Source organism: Diadema setosum, chromosome 11, assembly GCF_964275005.1.
Source record: "Diadema setosum chromosome 11, eeDiaSeto1, whole genome shotgun sequence".
Lineage (NCBI taxonomy): Eukaryota > Metazoa > Echinodermata > Echinoidea > Diadematoida > Diadematidae > Diadema > Diadema setosum.
In genome coordinates, this window is record NC_092695.1 from 32,283,740 (window position 1) to 32,306,437 (window position 22,698).

The following is a 22,698-nucleotide window of genomic DNA, read 5'->3' on the forward strand; positions in this document are numbered from 1 at the left end:
CAGTGACCAGTACATAAAGCCCATTGCTCTTGCTAAACAAAGAACAAAATTAACTCTGTTAAAACTAATGTGAGCTGACACCCTTCCGCTTGTCAAGTGATAAGTGAAAGTGATTTACAAGTATGAAGGTAAATACAAGAGACAAAATCACTGCATCTACAAGAGACATTTCATGTGGAGAGTTATGTCTATATTCAGCATGTTTTGGTACACAACAAGAATGACTCATGTACCTTCCAATACCAGTACTTAATCAAACACAACAGTCTTTTTATCATACACAACAATGTGTTTTGACGTTTTCTGCAAAATTTTGCCCATTGATTCACAAGTATGTGCGTAACGAGGTATGCTCCAATTAGGCCTACTGTCAAGCACACCAGAGAAAATTACAATGTGCAAAAATTTTGACAAAAATTAAAACAAATATTTGCCCTGCACGTGCTGTCCCACGACACCACTTGAATGTTGCAATATCAAGTGACTACTAGAAGTGCAGCCCCCATTGCCATGCTATTGGGCCCCCTGCTCAAAACCTTGGAATACTAGGACTTTTTTTCCGAGAGATTTGATATCATTTCAAACAATGTTTTAACAAAACAGTTTGTTTGAGAAACCACACTTTCTTCTGAATATTTGTGTCATTTCTTTTTGTTGCAGTTACCATGATAATAAAAAGACCACAAGGTGCAAAATTAATAACTTGTGAAAATGTCTGATCAACTGTCAATTGCAAAAATATCAGTGTGTATCATACTATAAAATTATCATGGCACTAATTCCACTTACATACAAACACACACCCACACACACACATACACACGCACACACACACACATATATATAATGTATATAATATATATATGTCTGTATATGCATGTATAACAATTTTTCAGGACACAAAAAACAGATTCAGTTTCAAACACTGATAAAGATTTCATAGAATGTAAAAATAGAAATGTTGGATAGGTTTTACATAAGACAAGGTTCATCACACAGGTTGAACAAGTGCATACTAATCACTTATTTGTACTGGAATGTGAAAGTATGATATTATACACTCATTTTACATGTCCTCTGAAATGATTACTTGATACAGACTGTTACAATATTCTTGCACAGTATGTACCATTATGTGCAGGGATTCAACCATTTCTTGCTAGCAGTGTGAATGGTTGAAATATCTAATAGCAGTATCTAATCTTGCTTGTTACCACAATGACATGCGTTCAACAAAATAAATGTCCAAGAAATTCTTGCATGGGCTGGTGAATACTTGGTATATTGTGTGCCCCATTACACTCTGGCCGGAGACTTTACTAATTTCCAGAATCCTATTATGAAGTATATTCAGATTTAAAAGAATTTTGTAGTGCCTAAAAGACACTGTGAAAATAACTACTGATCTGTATAATGCTTGCAAATGTGTCTCTTGTTTCATGCTGAAGTTTATGCACAGGAACCCTCATTTCTATTACACAAGATGATTCATATCAAAGTAAACAACTCCATGTATGTGACACAACAATTCTGGCTAATTCTACGCTCAAAACTTTTTGCTGATACTGTCTATGGTGTTTCCACCACATTACTTGCCTCAAAACCATATAATACTTTAATAACAATAAATGTGTGAGAAGAAATGGAAATTCCTACTCTAATGACCTTCTATTCACCCATATCTGCCAATCTACAGGACAATACAAAGCAGAAATAACATTAATGATTACTGTATACGACGTTATTTTCACGAATGACGAGGTCATAGACATTTTCGCGAGATGTTGTTTTCGCGAATCGACGCCGACGATTACGTTAATGCTCTATTAACAAAGCACATGGAGACAATTTCGCGTGTTGTTAAATTTGCGATCCAACTGCAATTCGCGAAAATTAAACCCTTGTGAAAATAACAGCTTATACAGTATATCATTTCTAGAGCTTTTAAAGCCGGAGAACTCTGATCAAGCATCTCACAATCCCTCACCTCACTTCCTGTCACTAATGTTTGGATTGGCATTTATTTCTGAAGTTTACAGCTAACAGAATGGGTCTACATCTATATGAGATCAAGCAATGCCATAAGCATTCATGCTTCACTGTAGTCCATCCATAGTTTTATATCAAAGTTAGACCACACTAGTTTACAATTGTCTATCAGTTTCCATTCAATGTGGTTTTTTTTTTTTTATATTTGTTAGCAGATGTAAATATTCATATTATGTGACATTACATAATTCATCAGCAGACTCTAATTTATATTTCATACTAAAGACCATCATTTTCCCTTATTAATTGATATAGGTTTTTCAAAGATTTCTTCTCTTAAGTGTCAGTGACATCAATTTGAAGTTAAGAGAGCAGTTGAATGAACGTGAGTGAAATAGCCTCCAGCATGAACAACTTATAAATTGCATTATTACCCCTCCCAGTGGATGGATTAACTCTTCTTCACTAATATGCCTAGAGGCTTCTGCCTGCTTTGCCTGTTTGAGGTCGCTTGTTCACATCGTTTCATGTCGATCCTACACTAAATTTCTTGAAGTTCTTTTACATCTTCACTTTCCTCTTCTTTTTTTCCTCTCCAATCTTCTACTTGTTCTTGCTTTTGTTATTTACCTCAGACTGTAAAACTAAACTAAAGCTCAAATTATTCCTCTTCAATGTATATTATATCCACATCAGTTTACATACTACTTTCATGCCTGAAAAAGGACGTAAGATGAGCTGAAACACCTTGCGCTTCTGAGCTGCACTACAATTTGCAGCGATATACTGGTGTCATCTGATGTACCTACATTGTTGGTGTATGGTTTTTATGTCCCTATCATCAATGCAATGTTTCTGCAACACTGAGTGCTGTGTCGCCTAACGATTACTAACAAGCCTGAAATCTAATTAAGCAAGCTTGAGTTTGTGGTTCAGTGGTACAAATGCAATTTCTCAGTGCTAGCCGCAAAAGCCAAGAACTGAAGAAAAGAAAGATAGAGAGAAGATACAAGAGAGAATTATCTTAACTGCATACATGCTCATGTACTCACTCAACCTTTCTGTATTGCACAAAAAAACCACCATCCCACACTTACCACATATCACTCAGGACAAAATTAAATATTCTTCATTCTAAGTAATCACGCCTACCACAGTATAACATGAGACAGGGCTAATTCTGCACTGCGTTTCCTTTCCAGTGCGATGCAACTTAGAGGTAAAATACACACATTGATTATCTGTAGCTTTAGAGCATGAGTCTCCTTCACACAGTTTATCGCACCACAGTGGTTAAACAGACATAATTCATTGGTACAGGTGTGCTCAGTACCTCTGAAATTGATTCAGTAATTACGTTTTGAACTTATATGCTACACCTAACATCCCTCTGTTCATCAAGATGTCTTTGCCACAGCATATTGTGTTGGGATTAGGCAAGATTTTGTTGGAATTAAAGTAACAGCATTGCCAGTATCAGCTGAAAAAAAAAAAGTTGGAGCAAATTTGAACAGGTACAAAGCAGCTCAAAGACTTTGAATGGTAATGGGCACCTGCACTGATATGCTCAGGGAACATGAAATAACTGCCTTGGTCATTTGATCATGACATAATTTGCATAAGAATTCTCATCAGGTTTCTTCATAAAAGTGATATGGAGTCTTTCGAATTTGTACTAAGAGGAATCCACAACAGAAGTCTGGGAGGATTATATGTAAGAATAATTGGAACCCACAAAACATAAGTCTTAGAGGATGTATGAGAACAAATACTTGATAAAGAGCAGAGTCAAGACAAAACTTTTGCTGTGAGAGAAAATTTGGAAATGCTGAAGTGACTGTCTTGTTAACAACACCATGGGAACACAACTGTTGTTTTCCAAATTTTTGTTGACAACATCCTCACTAGTATGTTGCTTTCATTATGAAGGGTAATCTGTAGTGTGTATACTCCTCTGACAGGAATACCAATGTCTGTAAGCAACCCAAACTCTAGGCACTGCAGTGGTGAGCATGATACTTCAATTTAACCTGCCTTCTGATTTTGAATGCAAATAGATGATTTCCTTCAAATTTTTGTTGTCACTGTAAGATAAACACCTGTTTTTCACCACGGCCATTTTGACTGTTACACACCTGCAAAATGCACAAAGCCAAGTCTCTGTGAGCCCAGCATAATGAACACCTATTACATTTGAGACTTTTGCAGTGCTGTGCAAATACCGACAACTATCTTTGACAAATTCATGACAAAACTGTAAAACTTCATCACTGAATGCATGCATTTAATGACTAAATTGTGTGAGATATGACATTTTTTATTTCTGCCAGAAATATATCTAGTCACTCCTGTGATGCACACATATCTCACAATGAATTAAAAGAACTACTCCGTAATACCACGATCAATATGACAATTCCATTGATGCAAGGGAATACTGGTAATGACAACATATATGATATATTCACACATGAACACATCTGAACGATTGGAATGGATGAATACATATATTTCAACAAGGGCACTTCATCTGGGGGAAAAAAGTAATATCTGCTTTGTTGATGATAAAAATAACCACTTTTAGTCAAAATGACATCTCTTTACAAAAAACATCATGGGAACAAAAATAAAGTTTGTGGAATGCATGTTCCATCATATATGCCACACCTCTACCTTCTCAGCCACAACACACCAGTTAGCATGGTCATAGTAGCTCTTCACAATGTGAAGGTTGTCAATATTCCTCTCGATCAGGTCAGTTAGCTCCCCTTCCTTAAACACGTGGTAGTATCTGAGATAGAGTGAAGCGTCATCAGGGTCCTTGGGCTTTGCCTCACCATCTCTGCCTTCACTCCCCGCATGGACTCTGGTGGTCTTCTCCTGGTGGACAGTACTGAGGTTAGGGTTACTAGATGGACGCTTGCTTGGGCCGTCTCCTGCACGGCCCAGAGGACTCTTCTCGTAAGGCTCAAAAGAACAGCTCTCATTCAGGGAAAGACTGAGGGAGGACGGCTTTGGTGGGAGTGAGAGCGGGCTCTCTGCGATCTTGGTGTCTCTGGACTTGAGCTTTTCAAGCGTGCTCAGAGAGTGAGACCTTGCGGGCATCTTAAGCTTGGGTGAGGAGTCCTGGCTGGATGGCTTACTCCTGAGCGGATTTATCGGGTAGGTGGTGAGGCTTTCATCAGATGAGGAGACGGAATCCAATGAAGACTCAAAGTCCTTTTCGGAACCAGACACAGAGAAATGGCTTGGGTTTCGAAAGGGTTTGAAAACCTCACCTTTGGCTGTTGTGAAGTTCAAGCCAACAATTGGTTTCTTGCTTGTTTTGGCTTCGGACTTGCTCAAAAGCTCTAGGGACCTTGTGAAGACACCGTTCAAAGAGTTGAAGCTTTTATCTTTGGCACTACTTGATCGCAGATTGAGCTTCATTTGCTGCTTCCGCTCCTTGAGGAGTTTCTTGGTGGCTTCTGAAGAATCTCCATTGACACTGTTACTGCTGACAAATCCTGAGGTATCACTGCCCCAGGCTGAGACCTTCAGGTTACTGCCCTTAAGGTTCTTGCCATCTATTGCACTTTCTGAATTGTGCGAGAGGGACATAACACCCTTTCGCATAGCACCAAATTTATGAAACGTACAAAAGGGTGAGCCGGGGGACTCAAAGTCCCTCTCATCCAGGGACTGGGAACTAACAAGAAGAGATGATCGCTTGAAGATGTTTTTAGGCGATCTCCTGGACTGTGGTAGTATACTGTCACAACTGTTTGTGTAATCCAGCACCGAGTGCGGTCGACTCTTTCTACTCCTGACTCCACGATAATTCACTGTTCGCTTTCCATTGTCATAGGTGATCATTGAGCCATCCTTGTTGATGACACACCAGTGGCTCTTGGCATCTTCTGCATCGTCCTCCTCATCACCAAAGACACTGCCAACATCGGTAACCGTCACATCGTCCTCACTCCTCTCTGAGCACATGGGTGAAAATCGAGGAGGGAAGACCTGCAGGAATCCATCCCACATGGTCCCGCCCTGTTCCCCTTCCTCCACACTGCTGCTCCTGCTGACCATGCGAATCTGGACGCTGCTGTCCGACTGGCACCGTAGTTTGGATGTCCGGGGCTTCCCGCTCAGCACAACACTCTCCTCACAGCTGTAGCACTTCCGCAAGGCCCGTGCCTCCTCCCTGCATGGTAGCTCTCTGCGGTTTGGGAACTTTTCTCGCAGCCAGTCCCTCTCAGTGGTGTGCCGCTGCAAAGTCTTCACCGCCCTAGTCCGAAGCCCACCATTATGAGCTGTCTTGATGGATGGGTGAACTCTTCCCTTGGGCAGTTTACCGCTGGTCTTGCTGCTACTGCTGCCTTTGTCAGACTTTGCTGTGGACTTGTCTTCCTCATCTGATGCAGAACTGCTGCTGTGTTTGCTGTGTGGAACATTGTTCTGCTTTGCTGCATAGGAGAACAAAAGACACAACATTGGCATGAATTTATTTCACAGTCTCCTACAAAACTACATGTATAGAATCATTACTCATACATAATGACAATATTCCATTTTTGACCTTCTCTTACTCCCACAAATGTTCTGAATACACATGGAAAATACAAGTATGAAAATAACACATTCTCCCTTTATTACCCCCCCCCCCCAAAAAAAAAAAGAGAGGAAAAGACCTAATTTTCAGAGAATCAGTCCAGTTGGCATACAATGTATTGTGTGTTCCTGAAATGGCCATCTTCCTGTATGGCCATGGAATGGCTTCCACAGAACTCCTGATTTACTACCTACCTCAAAAGATCACTAAAGAGTACATGTGGAGGTATTTTCATTATTTTTCTTTTAATCAAGGAAATGGCTTCTTTAACTATTCCTGACTTTATTCATATGGCCCAATTTTTTTAGATTGATCTTTTAACTGCCTTTAACTCTTGACGTGCCATATCGACAGTGTGTCAAGTTCGCATATTTTGCTCATATGCACAAACCCGTCCAAACTGATCAATAAATTGCCAAATGTCATGACACACTGAAAGTTTCACTTGTGATTCTGTTCTTCTCACATTTTGCTAGCATTGTGTGGTGATAGAATATCAAGCGATGTTCCCTCCTGGATTTTCATGCAAATTTTAAGTTTCTGTCATTTTGTGTGTGTGTGTGTGTGTGTGTGTGTGTGCAAAAGTCATGACTGTACAGTAATACAGCTACTGGTCATTTGAGAGAAAATTAATTATCAATTTGTCACAAAATTTACACCTTAGCAAACCTTGGATTTTCTCTACAACTTTGCTCATTGTATGTCCAGCATAACGAAAATGTATAAAAAAAGTTGGATTTGAAAGACACAATGTTTGTCAAAAGCATGCCTGCATTGCAGTCGTAGAATAACGTACAGTACTACACAGGGGCTTTACACCGTAGCATAAAGAGTTAACCATCAGTTTGTCTTTACAATATTAATCTGTCCTACAAAGACACATATTCTATTGATATTCACCTGTTTTTTTTATTTGGGAAATGACACTGAAATATCAGTGCATGTATCAATAATACCGTAAAGTCGAAACTTTCCCAGTGCAGAGAATTTGGCGCATTTCATGCAACCAGAAGCTCATGCAAAAATAAAAGCAAGCGAATATTTTTCCAGTAGTTCGTGTCCTGTTTCCACAGAATTCAAAACACGCGAAATTCATCTTACCTGACTGAGTGCGAAAAACTACTTGCTCAAAAATATCCACTTTTACAGTAGTCCTACAATGCAAATCTATAAGGCACTCTCGGTAATAGCTTGCTCAGTATGGAAAAAACTGCCTTGAACAAGTTTTACTACGCACAAATGTAGCTGCTAACAACCTCAACACAACTATACATCAGTACAGAGTGAACTGATGTCATTTAAATGTCACAAGATGAGAAGGAAAATTTCACTAGTGCTATACTTTCACCTCATAAGGTTGCAACTGAAGATGACATAAAGTAGAGAAAGTGTTGGACATATGATCTATTCAATGACACAGATGAGATAACGTCAGAGCAAGACAATGATTTACGGTGGCACACGTGGACACGGCTCATTAAAATGCGTGGCTTGCACCCTTGTGCGTCCTGCTTCTGCCGTGCGCTTTTCTCTCTCTCTCCGAAGCCAATCAAATGCATCAAGGATATGACTGACGCTGGGACAAGTGCGGGGACGAGGACGCCAACTAGACATCTTTCTGATGTCCTCCCAAGACTATAATCATCAAATCTGCCACACTAATTGGGCAAAATTGGGAGCCTTAGCTGCACTATGCCATCACAGGGGTTGTCATCCTAGAATCAATGGTAAAGAGTGTGGAAAATCATATACCAACTCCCGCATTCAACACAGCATCATCAACTTCTGACTAAATGAGTTACTTCATAATTTGAGGCAGTTGGCATGGAAACTGAGATGCAAAAGTAGGTGATCAAAGAGGACAGTATACAAAAGATGCACATGAACAAGTGCATCAGTACGAGTGTCTGCATAAAGTAACTAAAGGCTAAAGCTAAGTGGGTTTAGGCAAAGTTCCATTATTACCGCATGCATATTATTCTGATTGATGCACGCAAAGACATGTGCATCATCTGTTTTATAAAATGGGGGACATTTTTTTTTTCCAGAATCTATTTTCTAATCATGAAACATAATTGCAAAGTGACTGGATACATTTCTTTTTGGCTCGTCATAGACAAAAACCGTGCATCCAGTACTTCCAGCCATGTATCTGCTGATTACTTGATAACATGTTTACAGTTACTATCGTCAATGAGGCAACATGCGGCCAGTAAAAATCAACACACAGCTCCCGATCAATGAGATCCCAGGATTTTCACTATCCATTCTGTAATATCAAATCAATAGGGAATGTGTGGGGAAAGTGAAATGAAATATCAATCTATTGTGAGCAGTCTCTTTATTCTATCTTCAAAGCACTAATATTCCATTTGCTCTTTTTCATGAATCGATACTCTTGCATTCTTCATCATGATAAACGAAGAAAACAACTTTATATGACGACTCACAACATTATATCAATAATGCCTCCGGCACCACTTCGTGGTGGAGGCATGAAAATAAGGGCATATATTTCAATAATGTTTTTGAACAAAATATTTATCTCGTATTTCAAGATGAGATATCAGGAACTAAAATCACTCAATTCATCTCACTACCATAGCTATCACATGATGCTCAAAAACAAAAACAAAAGAAACAGGCCCAAAACTTTTAGACTCTGATAAACTTATGTCAAAATGCCCTTTGATGAGCAACATCCCCAAGACATCAATATTTGATCAAATGCGGTCTTATTCAATCATAAACAATCCATTTTACTTCGATCTCTCACAAAAAAAAAAAGAAAAGAAAAAGAAAATGAATGAATAAAACATATTCTGAATTCATACCTATGGTGGTTTCAAGTGACCGATGAAGCCCTGCATGATAAGAATTGTTTAGAGTGGAATCCTATGAAGAGGATGTGAAGTAAGGTACATCTAATCAATTATCAAGTATGCTTCTCAGAAGGGAAAACCCCAACTGTTAATAACCTCCTCCTTGATACATTTCTCGCGGTCGTTAAAGTCACTCAGAAGGAGCATGATGGGCGCTACTTGACACATACACGCCACTTGTGTCTTTCTGCACGCAAGGAATCCAAGACACGAAACAAGTGAATCATCGTATCTAACCACAGCAGTTGTGGTAGCTGTTTATTACTTCTGCATGTATGCTTTAGGAGAAGGCTTTGATGCGCTTCCAGTAATCATGTTACCACACAGGAAACACTTCAAAATTCGAAGCTGATTTTTTTTTTTCTCTCTCAATGATGCTATACCTCTCATCAAAGGTAATTGTTTACAGTACAGACACTGTAGGTCAAGTGTCAAAGGAAGGCAAAATCCTCATCTTGAAATTTTCCATTTTTGAAAAGATACTATCCATGAAAAATAATGAAATGTGGCAAAAGTCTAGTTGTACATCCATTATTCTCATGACCTCTTTGATGTCACTCTAGGTCTACTTCTAAATAGCCTTCAACATTTGCATATGTCTGGTTTTGACTTTTATTGCAAAATAGCAAACAGAAGTTGGGAAACACTCACGCTTTGTGGAAAAAAAAAAGGAAGAAAGAAATAATAATCCTGATAGTCAGTTTGAACTTACTTTTCAAAGCTCACATATTGTTCTGCACTTCAATGCCAATTCAAAAGCTACAGACAACCCTGTAGGTACTAAAGGACAATTTGGTCTATTAGCCTATGGGCAACATCTTAGAGCATCTTAGAATGACTCACTTCAATTTTTTTCTTTGTTGCTCTGCGATGTCGATCTATAAATTGCACGCCTGACTCATGTTTATCACAGAGCTAATGGACGGATGTGTTGACTTTTGGCAAGAGAAACTGTTTTCTTTGTGAAACCAACAAATAGCTACTGTCGGTGGAAAAAGAAGGGACTGTATATCATGAATCTACATTTTTGTAGACATGGCAAATGATATAACCAGCTCAATCACTAATACTGTAGGCCTACATGATATGCTGGTGCATCAAATAACTGTCAAATAACTGTCCAAAATGGGATAGATGAGATCAAGTGAAAGTGTACAATTTCTTAGTATGTTCACTTGGTAGGGACTCTACACAAATACATACCATGGCATATTTGCATGCACTTTTGGAAGCTTATAGTGGAAGCTTATACTGTAAGAGGAATGGACTTCCCTGACAGAAAAAAAAAAATCATCTTTGGGCATAGCACTGTTGCAATATCACTTCTGGGTGAATAGATATTTATGCTACACTAAGGCATTGAAATGAAATTGTCATACTACCGGTCAGAGATATCATATGAAGTATTATTTCACAATGCACAAATAAAGATTTGCGCGCAAGATATACTTACGCGCGTCTCAAAAAAATGCTAGCTGACTGCCCAGCAGTAAAGGAAAACTAGTGACTGTACCTTTGACCAATCAGAGTCCAACATTTATCAAATGAGGTATATGATAATCTATAACCTTCTGATCTTTCTCACCTTTGACCCTTCGACTCCGCTGGTTCTTGGGTTGGAGATGCCATGGAACTAGAACGTCCTGGGCATCAAACTTTTGGGACAAAGAAAAAGGGAAAAGAAAAAGGGAAAGGATTTGATAAAAGCATTAGAAATACTACCACTATGAAAATCTGACTTTATTCGTGGGTTGCTCAGGACTGACCATGGCTAGTGGATGAACACCATGATATGGAATCTTTGTTTCTCAACCTGCTTTAACCCACTGCCTAAGGCAGCCTGGTCAACCCTGTGCAAAATGTATGAGGGATTCAGAATCTTATGGGAAAAGGGACAAAGGACAAGTTTACCTTAACCCATTGAGGACAGTTTGATTTTGCTACAACACCCACTTCCCATAGATGCTTGCCCGAGTATACTCGGGACTCATCCTTAACAGGTTAATACATGTGGTTTGAGTGACTGCAGCAATGTCAGAAGAACACATCAGTCAGATCTTGAGGAAATCGGACAATCTATTAAAAAGTTATAAATTTTTCAAGTATCTGTGCAGTCACTGCTGAATGAGAAGACTACAACAGTCATCTTATAGCCATGGCTGTGTGGCATCCCAATCTCTGCAAACCAACTTCATGGTTTCCTCAGACCAAACAGTCTTTTTCTCCCTAAGTGTTTTCTGGGGTTATATTTGTGTATTGTTACCACTGCATGAGTAATGAGGGTGTGACAACCACATCCTTTAGCCCGTTGAGGACAGACTGATTTTGCTTTAACATGCATTTCCCAGAGACACCTGCCCGAGTATCCTCGAGACTCATCTTCAACGGGTTAAGGTGTTATGTTCAAGCTTTTTATTTGTTGGCAAAAACTGTTTGGCCTGAGCAAATACAGAGGATGCTCAATGATCAGCGTACAGACGGCCTAAAGGAGAATTTGCCCAAACTGAATGAGTACTCCCATTTCAAGGCACTGTAGAAAAAAGGTTAACAAAAACATTTTAGTGCATATATACAGATACATGAATACATGTATGTGTGTGTGTGTGTGTGTGTGCATGTGTGTTTGTGTTCTTATGGCACATAGTCTAGAAATTTCCAAGAAATTCACAGTCATACTATCTCCTCTAAAGATGGAGATCATTATTTCATTGTCTGTCTGTCTTTGGGTTGTTGTTATTGTTTTGCACATTTTTTTTTTTTTTTTTTTTTTGGGGGGGGGTTATGAGGATTCAACAATTAAGCTAATAGACAAGAAGCACATGGAATACAAACATTGCGATAGTTCCACATCTAACCCTGATTATTCTATCTTTAAATAAAGAAAACACCCTCCCTAAGAGAAAACTTATAGGTAACACAGGGTCTAAAATTACTCTGGTGTTTGCATTCGCCTGTCAAACCAAGAAGAAGTGAAAGGGCTTTGGTCAGAGCATTTGTACACTTTATTATTGAATAATTGATTTCTCTCCCACACCCCCTAATGGAAATTGTAAATAGCATTTCTGAGTATCCACGCAAACACCAGCTTCTGGAGACACACACACACTGACATTGACGTACTGACTATTTCTCTGCTTTTTAATTCCCCCCCCCCCCCCCATCCGTCTTTCTTTCTTAGTCTGTTTTCTCTGTCTTTGTTGGTCAGCCTTTCTCAAAATTTTTCAATCTGGGAAGATTTTTCATGCCAACCAAATCTCAAGATTTTTGCCAGGGTGGACATTTCACTAAATAGCATGATCAGCATTGCAATTCTACTCCCAAGAAATCTTGTGATTATGTTGGTATTTTTTATCTTTATGAGAAAAGCATGGTAACGTGCACTAATGTGAGTGTGTGAATGCTGGAACAAAAAAAATCTCCACATCCTTAATCACATCATTCAAAACACACATCACAACAGCCCAAGAACACATGGGCAAGGCCACCATTTTGGTAGATTTTGAGCATGCGCAGTTTGGTCAACAAATTATTGCGATCGGCAATTAGCAGCATATTTCTATATAATCTGAATAGGAGCAACAAATCTTAGTATTTGGATTGCGATCAACATCCCGCTATTTTGTCCAAGTGAGAATGGCACGTCACGTATCTCTCATTGTCCCAACACACCTGTCTGTGTTTCTGCTCCAGCGCCCACACGTAGATCATAACCAGACCCCCGGGACGGCAGATCCGGGCCAGCTCCTGGATGGCCTGCACTCGGCGCTCCACCGTGGCGAAGTGGTGGACGACCGCAATGGAGATGACGGCGTCGAAGCAGCTGTCGCGGTATGGGAGCCGGAGGTTGTCGCACACCATGGCCTCGTGGCCTCTCCGCACGGAGATCTCCACAAGATTGGCACAGCAGTCGCAGCCCACCTTGAAAGTTCGGTTGTTGATGCCAAGGTACTTGCCATTGCCACAACCTAGCCACGAAGAAAAAAGAGAATATGATGTATAAGAGTTAGTGACTTATCATTGATCAGCAGTGTGACATTACTACCTGCTTTATAGATTTACACTGGATGTAAGCCCAACTGATCTTTTTTTTTTTCATCTTCCTTGTCCTGATTCTCATTCTGAAATGTTATACTAAATCTAATCATACCATCATTTTAATTCTATAATAAAATCGATGAAAGAAAATTAAGGAAAATTTTCATGTGACGAAAATGCAAGTAAAGAACAGCATTACAGCTACTGATGTCATCATATTGGCGTACAATATTAACTACAGTATTAGTGTGGTGCATATGAATTTCACTTGCGTTTATCTTTTATATAGTACATATTTCAGTACCAGATTTAAAGTACCACAGACATGATAAATGATGACTGTCACTATACAGAGCAGGATGATATAAAAACCACATGACAGTATACGCATCACCCATCTACCCTCCCCCCCCCCCCAAATAAAATGTCAATTCCATTCTTGCATAATTTGAATGAACCAATTTTTTCAAGATGGCAAAGTCAGAGGTCTCTATTCCGCATGCATTCACATGATAGTATTTTAGATGAGAGGTTTTGAGTATAGACCACTCACTGTTACGTACACTCCCATACCCCACCAAAGTAATAAAAAAAAAAAGTGTATCACCTAATTAGACACATGTAAGAACATCTCATCATATAATGTCAGGCTTGTCTGAATGGGATTAGCCACACATTAGGACTGACGTCATCTTTCTACACACAAAATGAGAACACTCGAGCATTCACGACACACATATTAAACGTGATGCATATTCATAGCAGCATTTGGTATGAAATTTCATACATTTACAACACAATACCCGAGACAGGCTTGCACACGTGTTACGCATCGCAGAATCAATACCGGGTTGCATGATTTTAGTGCGTGCTTGTCACAGGGGACTGCGCTAAACTGCCATCAAATTTCTATCTCGGGCTAATTGGCATGCCCTTGACAGGCTATTCGAGGCACAGATGCAATTGCTGCACCAGGCATAAGGCAATTATGTATCTAAATGACAAGCGCGGTCACTCATTAACACACTCCCAAGTTCGTGCTCATCATCATACTTATCTGCTCTCTCCTCCTTGTACCATGGCTCCTTTTTTTTTGTATATTAGTGCATACTCCCTAAATTGGAGAATTAATTTAGCTACCATTTGATTAATAATCAACAAATCTGCAATTAATCCTATAGATAAGAAAAGCGCAAAAAAAAAAAAAAAATCAAAAAGCCGTTGTGTGCTTAGGTACTATCATATGCAGAGAACGCTGTCCCAGCTACAGTTTCCTGGCATAGATCAGAGAGCCATGCAATGCTACACCAGATTCGTCTAGTCTTCTCCCAGTCTGACTTTTTAATTCTCCACGGAAACATTTTCTTTTCTTTTCTTTTTTTTTGGGGGGGGGGGGGCAAATATTATTTCTATATTGCTAAATGCAAGACTCTGTATACAATTGCCTCCACTCCTCTTATCATGCAGGATGGTCAGTTTTAAACTAAAGAGACTACATACCTTAAAATGACAGTAAGGATGCAAAATCAACTTACTGAGACATAAAAATAGAGAAAAAAAGAACTTGAATCCACCCTCTTCCAAAGAAGGGTAGAGAAAATAGCAAGTACTAGGATTCTTATCAAATCATAGTTTTATTTTTCTATTTTTCATTTCAGTTGATCTTTCCACCTATTCTACAAAGGATGTTAAATAACAGTTGCCTGATTTGCAGCTATCTTTTACAAGTGTGTATTTTGTACATCTTATTTTTCATCTCATTTTATTCACTGCTCCCATGACTGGAGTCAGCCTAGCTTACCCTTTCCTGACACAGACAAACTCACTGACAGTGGATACATAAAGTTAATGCCTGTTTAAGGAAGTCGTGTCCAATGTCTGACTGCTATTCAAATTTTTGCTTATTTTTTCAACCATTCGATCTGATTTTGTCTAATTTCTCACTAATATGCTCTGCGTTTAGCAACTGTAGATCATAACAGCTCTACATAGGTAGGTGTGCAAACCTCTCATTAATGATAGAGTGAGAATAATATCACAAAGCCATAGGCTCATATCACTGAGAAGGATCATGATATAGTATACAAATATACCAGGCCTGAGAGGCTCTGGTTGAAACTATGCGCATGAGGTGACTTCAGTAGCACTATTTTCTGAGGGGCGCAGCCCCGAAGAAAATAGTGCTACTGAAGTCACCGAAGGCACATAGTTTCAACCGGTGCCTCGAAAAATTGGCCTGGTATATTTGTTTTATATCCCTCCCAATGAATTTAAGAGTATTCGACTGCTGGTATTCTGTAATTTACCTCTTTTTTAAGGGCATCTTGCTTTACTTTTCAAGAAGATTGACTAGTCATTCACGCTCGGGAAAGCAGCTCAGCAGGAGGGCAGCGCGTACGCGTACTATGAAGAGACCACTGCGCGCTCAGCCGCTGAAGTGTACTCGGTACTCATGCGCAAACTGCAAACTCACTACGCGCTTCATACATGCAATACGCCTATCCGATCTGTCAACAAGTACGTTCGGTTGCCACACAGTGCGGTGATGATGTGCGTGCTCGAGCTGATCAACGATGTGACTGTGAGCTGCAGTTGATTGTGTTTTCTGTCGTCTTTCTACCTAGCTGTCATGTCTGTACATGAATATGGACTATCATTTCCTGTTAAAATGCAAGTATACATTGTAGATTTGGGTAGCATTCAGTAACAGTGTATAAGGTTAGATTGGGCACTGGAAAAATTCTAGCAATTAAAGCATCGAGTGCCACTGTAAATTCGTGTGATTCGTACGGTGTTCTAACGTAAACAGTGAACAAGTTAGACTCTAAACTTACTCGTTAGACACTCTAAAAAATAATTATTAGGAATGAGATTACGGGAAATAGGGCCTACTGTTAGACAGGTAGAACTAACGTTAGGCTTAACTAGCGCTATATAACGTTAGAGCAGGCCTACTATCTACTGCAGTTTCGTTTGTCAACATCTTTTGGGTGGGTCGCTCGAGTTTAATAGTGAACTGCGAGACCAACTTTCAAACGGCGAAGCATGAACTCCCGAAAGGCCTACGGTACGTCGAAGAACCCTAGCTTGCTTATTGTTGTCTAATTATAGATCTACGATATCGCCTACTCTGTTGTAACGTAGAATGAGGGCTCAGAGTCTGAGTCTGAGTCTCTCTAACGTAACCCGTGTCGCATTGCTCGAGTGTATGCGTGCCTTGTGGTTCTCGCGAAGTGCAGTGATCTAAGGCGCCGCGATACCCATTCATTTGTACATGAAATCTCTCGCGAAGCGAAGGTGCTGCGATACCCATTCATTTACACGTGAAATATTTCGCGTCGCGACGCGAAGCAAAAAAGGCGCGAAAATCACCAGCGTGGTATAGTTTTTACCATTTCCCTAGGGAGTATAGTCTTTTTCGCGCACTTGTATGGTAGAATTATGTTTTGTTGTTTACAGTGCTCTCGACCAATCAGAGGACGAGATGCATTTTGTGAGGGATATAATCATTTTTATTCCCCTCTTCCCTTTGCCTATATAACCTCTATCATTATAATTTCAGTTAACACAAATACAATATATGTGCTACTGTGACATGGATGAGCTCAAGCCAACCTTCCTTATCTGTTGAGCACGGGATACAGCTGAGCAACTTAGTCTTGTGCATTTTTCAATGTTTGGATTTTAAAGGTGTTATTAGTCTCCCTCACCTCCTGTGGCTTCCATTTTTTCTCACATAAAAGTCTTTCCATGCAATTTCTTTTGTTGGATGTGTCCAAAAAGTCAAAGCTTTAGAGTCACTACTAGTATCCCCTTATGTATGACTTACCCTGATCCAATTTTCTTGAGTATCCTGGTACCCAATTATTTGTCTGGCATGCTTTCCATAAAATCCTTAAAATTCGGCAGTAATGCCACATTTCAAATGCATCCAACTTCTTTCAACCAGCCTGTTTCACTGCACACCCATCCATCTCATATATTACGTAAGTTGGATGCAAGTTTCAGATTTGTCATATATTGCAGTAGTCCAAAATGGTCACTGCCCAATCCTCTTGATGGAGGTAACTACAGTACTTTTTATTTAATATTCATAAACAGTTATATAGTTATCTCCACTGTAATTGTTCCAAATTGCTTTCTTTGCCTACTGCTCAAGAATGTTTCCCCTTCACTGCACCTAGCAAGATCTTGCATTGTAATGTGTAGTCATAAAGGGAGAACTGCTAGAAAAGCACATCAAAATAAAACACTTTGAATAACAGCGCCTGCAGAACATACGTAAACACTTATAGGGACATTAAACATTTCTTGGAAGTAAAGTGACAGAACTAAATAGGTAAAAGTTGATATTCTGTGACAAATTATTTGGAAGTTTGAACTATCTCCAGCTCATATCACAGGCTTTGCAATTATAGCAGTCTTGGGCATAACATCACCACATCTCAACTCCTTGTTTGCTTTGTCAAAAATGAACACAGCACAAAATTCCTACATCTTGGAGAATGCATTAAGAACATAATATTCATCATACATTTTGCACACAAACATACAGACCTGCAATAAATGAAGATGAGAAATTATGATAACATTTCTACACGATTACGTCACTACCATGGCAACTCTGAGGCAAATCAAAGCCAATGCTATCATGTCAAGAACCCCCCCCCTTCCTTGTTCTATGAATGCCACTATTCTATTGAGGTTTTTAACATCCACAAAGAAAAGGTAATCGTTGTTCAAACATTACATGCTATTGTAATGCTCTGTTTGGTTCATGTACCATCTAATGCAGATGATAAAACATAAGAGTGAGCATGCACACACAGCTGTATGACATCAAAAGTAATCATCAGTTCTTAAATCATTATCATAGTGATGCACAGTATACTCTCTGAAATTTGTTTCCAACTCTAGCATCTAACTGTCCATGTGTCTGGGAATTTCACACAGTCCAAATGCTGCTAATAAAATATAAACAACAAACTATTGATTACTTCTGATATAAGCAGAATATACCCCTTTTTGTAGCTATCATTTATTTTTAGGCACATAGACCATTTTCTTAAGGATTGATTTTTCTTTTTATATTCCACCCATGACAACTTACATGGGGCCAAGGTCAGAGTGGTATGGACAATGGCCAGGGTTGAAATGGTACAGATGCTCTATGGCTGGGTAGGACATATGGTCACAGTTGCAAGTGGGTGGATAGTCTCGGACCGGTCGATATGGATGGTCAGCGTTGGAATGGAATAAGATTGTTCGGGTTGGGGTGGCATGGATGGTCAGAGATAGGGATGAATGGGTAGTCAGTGATGTATAAAGGTTGGAAGGAGATTTCTAGCTTGGTTTTGGACAGGATGAATGGTCAGAGTTGGGTTGAGATTGACTGTGTGCAGTCTGGATGAATAGGCAGAGTTGGGGAAGGATAAAATAGTCAAGAGTTTGGTTGAAAATGTTAGGTCAGCATCTGGATGAGATGAATGGTAAGGTTTGGGGTGGAATTGGATAGTCATATTATTTGCTTGACTACATCTCAATGGCATACATTTGGAGAACGCACGGTCAGTGGAATTGATAGCAAGGTACAGATATTTGCAGTGGATTAGGGCTATGAAAAGGAGAGAGGATATGCAATGGAAGTATAGGTGCCCTGTAAACAGAGGAGAGGAGACCATGAAGCTACAATATAAGGGGCACTTATACTGCCACCGAAAACCACAGTTTTTTGCACATTCCAGTCTTTTTTTGGAAGTTGCTAGGAAACTATAGGTATGTGGGTGAAAAAAACAGTTCAACTGAAAAAAAAAACCCTCCTCAGAACTGAACTTTTTTGAAATTCTGCAGTTGTTTTGTTTTTACTTTACCCATATAAATTCCCGCTCTCCAGCTCGCCAGTTTCATTCAAGCTTTTGGGTCTTGAATGTGACATCTGCTATTAACATGGGGAATCTCCGCCCCACCTGCCTATACTCAAAGACAGCAGCAAGTTGCACATGTACAATACGTAAAAAAAAAAACCCTTTAAGGACAAGTCCACCTTCATATACATGTGGATTGAGTGAAGGCGACAATATTAGTAGAACACATCAGTGAAAGTTTGGGGGAAATCGGACAATCCGTTCAAAAGTTATGAATTTTTAAAAGTATCTGCGCAGTCACTGCTGGATGAGAGCACTACTACAGTATATGATGTCACATGCGTACAACGATATAAGGAAAATAAAAAGAGAATTTCACAAAACTTTACTTTTTAAATAAAGTGCACATTTCTTCAACTTGTTACTGACGTATGTTAAGGGTAATATTATTCCCCCTGCCTTCCGAAAGAGAGAAGTCAAGTGTTCTTTTGTTATGTGAGAAAAGTGAAAATATGTTGAATTTTCTTTATTCTTTCTTTATATCGTTGTACACATGTGACATCACAATCCTTAGTAGTCTTCTCATCCAGCCGTGACCGAGCAAAAACTTCAAAAATTCATAACTTTTGAACGGATTGTCCAATTTTCCTCAAACTTTCACTGATGTGTTCTACTAATATTGCTGCATTCACTAAACCCACATGTCTATGAAGGTGAACTTGTCCTTTAATGTCCCAAACAAAACTTGCCTGAATGTGTCGTGCTTGAGCATATCTCAGTCATCCAGTCATATCACTTATCCGAATGGACGCCAGCCTCGACATGGCCGGATAACTAAGCTTGCACTGTGTTCTTCTTCTCATTTTCCTATTACCTCCTTTGCATCAGTCAGGGATCTTGCTCAAAGGAAATCTATACACCACAGGGTTAGCCTTCTTCAATGCATGTACTATTAAAATATTCAGTGCACTGGAGAATTCAGCTTTCAATTCCCCTACCTGCCATCATCACTAGTCCAGTCCGTTGCCCACAAGATTTACCAAATAATCTCTCTACAATTGATTACAAGCTTGATTTATGGCATGCACTTTTGCTGCCCACTTTTGCCCCCACAGGACGATGCATCTACGACTGTTTTCACACGGGTTGAGGAACGTAAAGCTGAATTACAATGCTGATTACGATTACAGTTAGAATTATCATCCACATACAAGCCCAAGGAAGGCTTTGCGGATTATGCTGCTTTGAAACCAGAGCGAGGAGAAAGGGTGTGGCTTCTTTCCAAGGTTTCATCAATCACTCTTGAGTGTTAAAGGGTGTGTACAGTTCTGGTTGGGGTGAGGATTTAGCTTTTAATGTTTTGTGAGATATTTAGAAACCACTCTATGAGATGTCAAAGAGCATGCAATTTTAAGGGGTATCAAAAGTTTATTTGATGAAAATCGGTTTTGGAATGGCTGAGATATCCAAAGACAAGGTGAAACAAAGAGATCCTAATAAAAGGCGTGGCCTGTCGCCTTTCATCATTATCACTTCTTTGATATCTCGGCCATTTGAAAACCAATTTTCGTCAAATAAACGTTGAATCCTTTTTAAAATTACATGCTCTTTCATATTTCATAAGAGGTTTCTCATTATCTCACTTACGAATGTTATAAACCTGAATTTCTACCTCAACCAGTACTGCACAGTCCCTTTAAGGAGTGTGGTTTTTCTGCGAAAGTGGTTGAAAGGTCACCGTAAGCTCCGCTCCTCCAAACACAATGTGGAGGTCAATCCGTACTCATGACGGTTTCGTTTCGTAATTCTGGAGAATCGTCACTGGAATACACCTCCGGAACATCACTTCAATTCCCATTTCAATTGTGATTCAAATCACCCTCCGCAGTTCCAGTGTCCTTATATACAAGGCCAAAATGCATCATTTTGAATTATGATTCTAGTGATGCATCGCTGGAATCATGAATCAAATTGCACTCTCGGTACATGTGAAAACGACCTAGGAGAAGATGACAAAAGCAATACCCTGGTATTTTATCTAGGCGTCTCTAAAAAAAAACTAGCCTGGGAATACTGCTTATAGGGGAATGATTGATAACAAATAAACAGATACTACAGATCTGAGGAACCCAGACAACATCAGCGTCCTCGGAAGGATGTTTCTATAAGACAGAGCTTTACTTGACTTATATTACAAACATGCAGTGACTCTATTTGAATGCAATTTCCCTACTGGCAAGGATCAAGGGTGGGGGGGGGGGGGGAGAGGAGAGGGAGGTGGTGAGGGATCATGTAGCAGTCTAATAAAGAAAGATGCTGTAATACCAAGTACATGCAGAATGGAAAGTGACTGTGCCACTCTGTCTTTACTGAAAATCAGAAGATCTACACTCTTCTTTCCTCAACATTATATACAACCCTGAACCACAAAACCATTTTTTCTTTAAGTTAAGGGCAGATTCTAAAAGAACAGATTTTAAGCTTTAAATTATATACAACTCAATTCAAATGGATTCTTCTAGTGTGTACTGAGAAAAGAGGCTCTGAAGTATAGGGTATATTCAAGTGCTTAATCTTACCAAGCTGTGCTCTAGCGATCTGTGTAATGAATTAGACAAAAAACAAGATATAAGACTTCATCACAAAGTCAATGAAGGGATTATCAGATTATCCTGAAATTGAGCATGCTCTAATTAAACACATTATCCATGTCTAATGCCAACTTTCAAAGCAGTAGCATCATCCTTTTAAAAGTTATTAGAGTTGAAAGTAAAGAGTGTGTAAAGAGTTTTTAACCCGTTAAAGATGAGTTCCGAGAATACTCGGGCAGGTGTCTATGGAAAATGTGTGTGAAGGGTGACTCAGGTGAAGAAATGAAAAGGGACCTCTAAGACATATCTAATCACACTATTCTACAAGAAGGTGCTCTAGAAAAACAGGTAAAAACACAATTTCCCATTTCTTTTATGGTCCCAAACTCAAGATTTCTGTCAAAGAAGAATTGCTCTTTCACAAAAAACAAAAACAAAAAAACTTTAAGATGTATTAGGTTGACCCGTTTCACATAAAATCAGGGTGCGCGACTTTTTGTTGGTTTTGTGATGCATGGTCACATATTTTCTTGGGTTTACTTTGCTTTGATTTATATCTCTAATGAACTACAAAAGACAAATCTATGGAATATATATAATATGTATATAGAATGGGGAGCTAGTTAATGCAGAAATCGGGCTTGTCTCTGAAGCTGAAGAGTGGTACAGCAAACGCTTGAAGTTAGTCGCATTTACGGTGACCAGTGTGAGAAAGCAGCACACGCACATTGCGGATGTGTTTG

The 22,698-nt window shown here is 39.3% G+C and overlaps 1 protein-coding gene across 1 annotated transcript in view; it reads right to left on the reverse strand.

Annotated features, from left to right (window-relative positions):
* Nucleotides 1-4,433: 4,433 nt before the first annotated feature.
* LOC140235145 (uncharacterized) overlaps nucleotides 4,434-22,698 on the reverse strand; it is a 49,001-nt gene continuing 30,736 nt past the window's right edge. The window contains exons 2-4 of the mRNA XM_072315181.1: nucleotides 13,135-13,430; nucleotides 11,051-11,120; nucleotides 4,434-6,437 (exon numbers count right to left, since the gene is read on the reverse strand). Of these exons, the coding sequence (XP_072171282.1) occupies nucleotides 4,642-6,437; nucleotides 11,051-11,120; nucleotides 13,135-13,430 (2,162 nt within the window). The 3' untranslated portion in view covers nucleotides 4,434-4,641. The remainder of the gene's footprint in view (nucleotides 6,438-11,050; nucleotides 11,121-13,134; nucleotides 13,431-22,698) is intronic.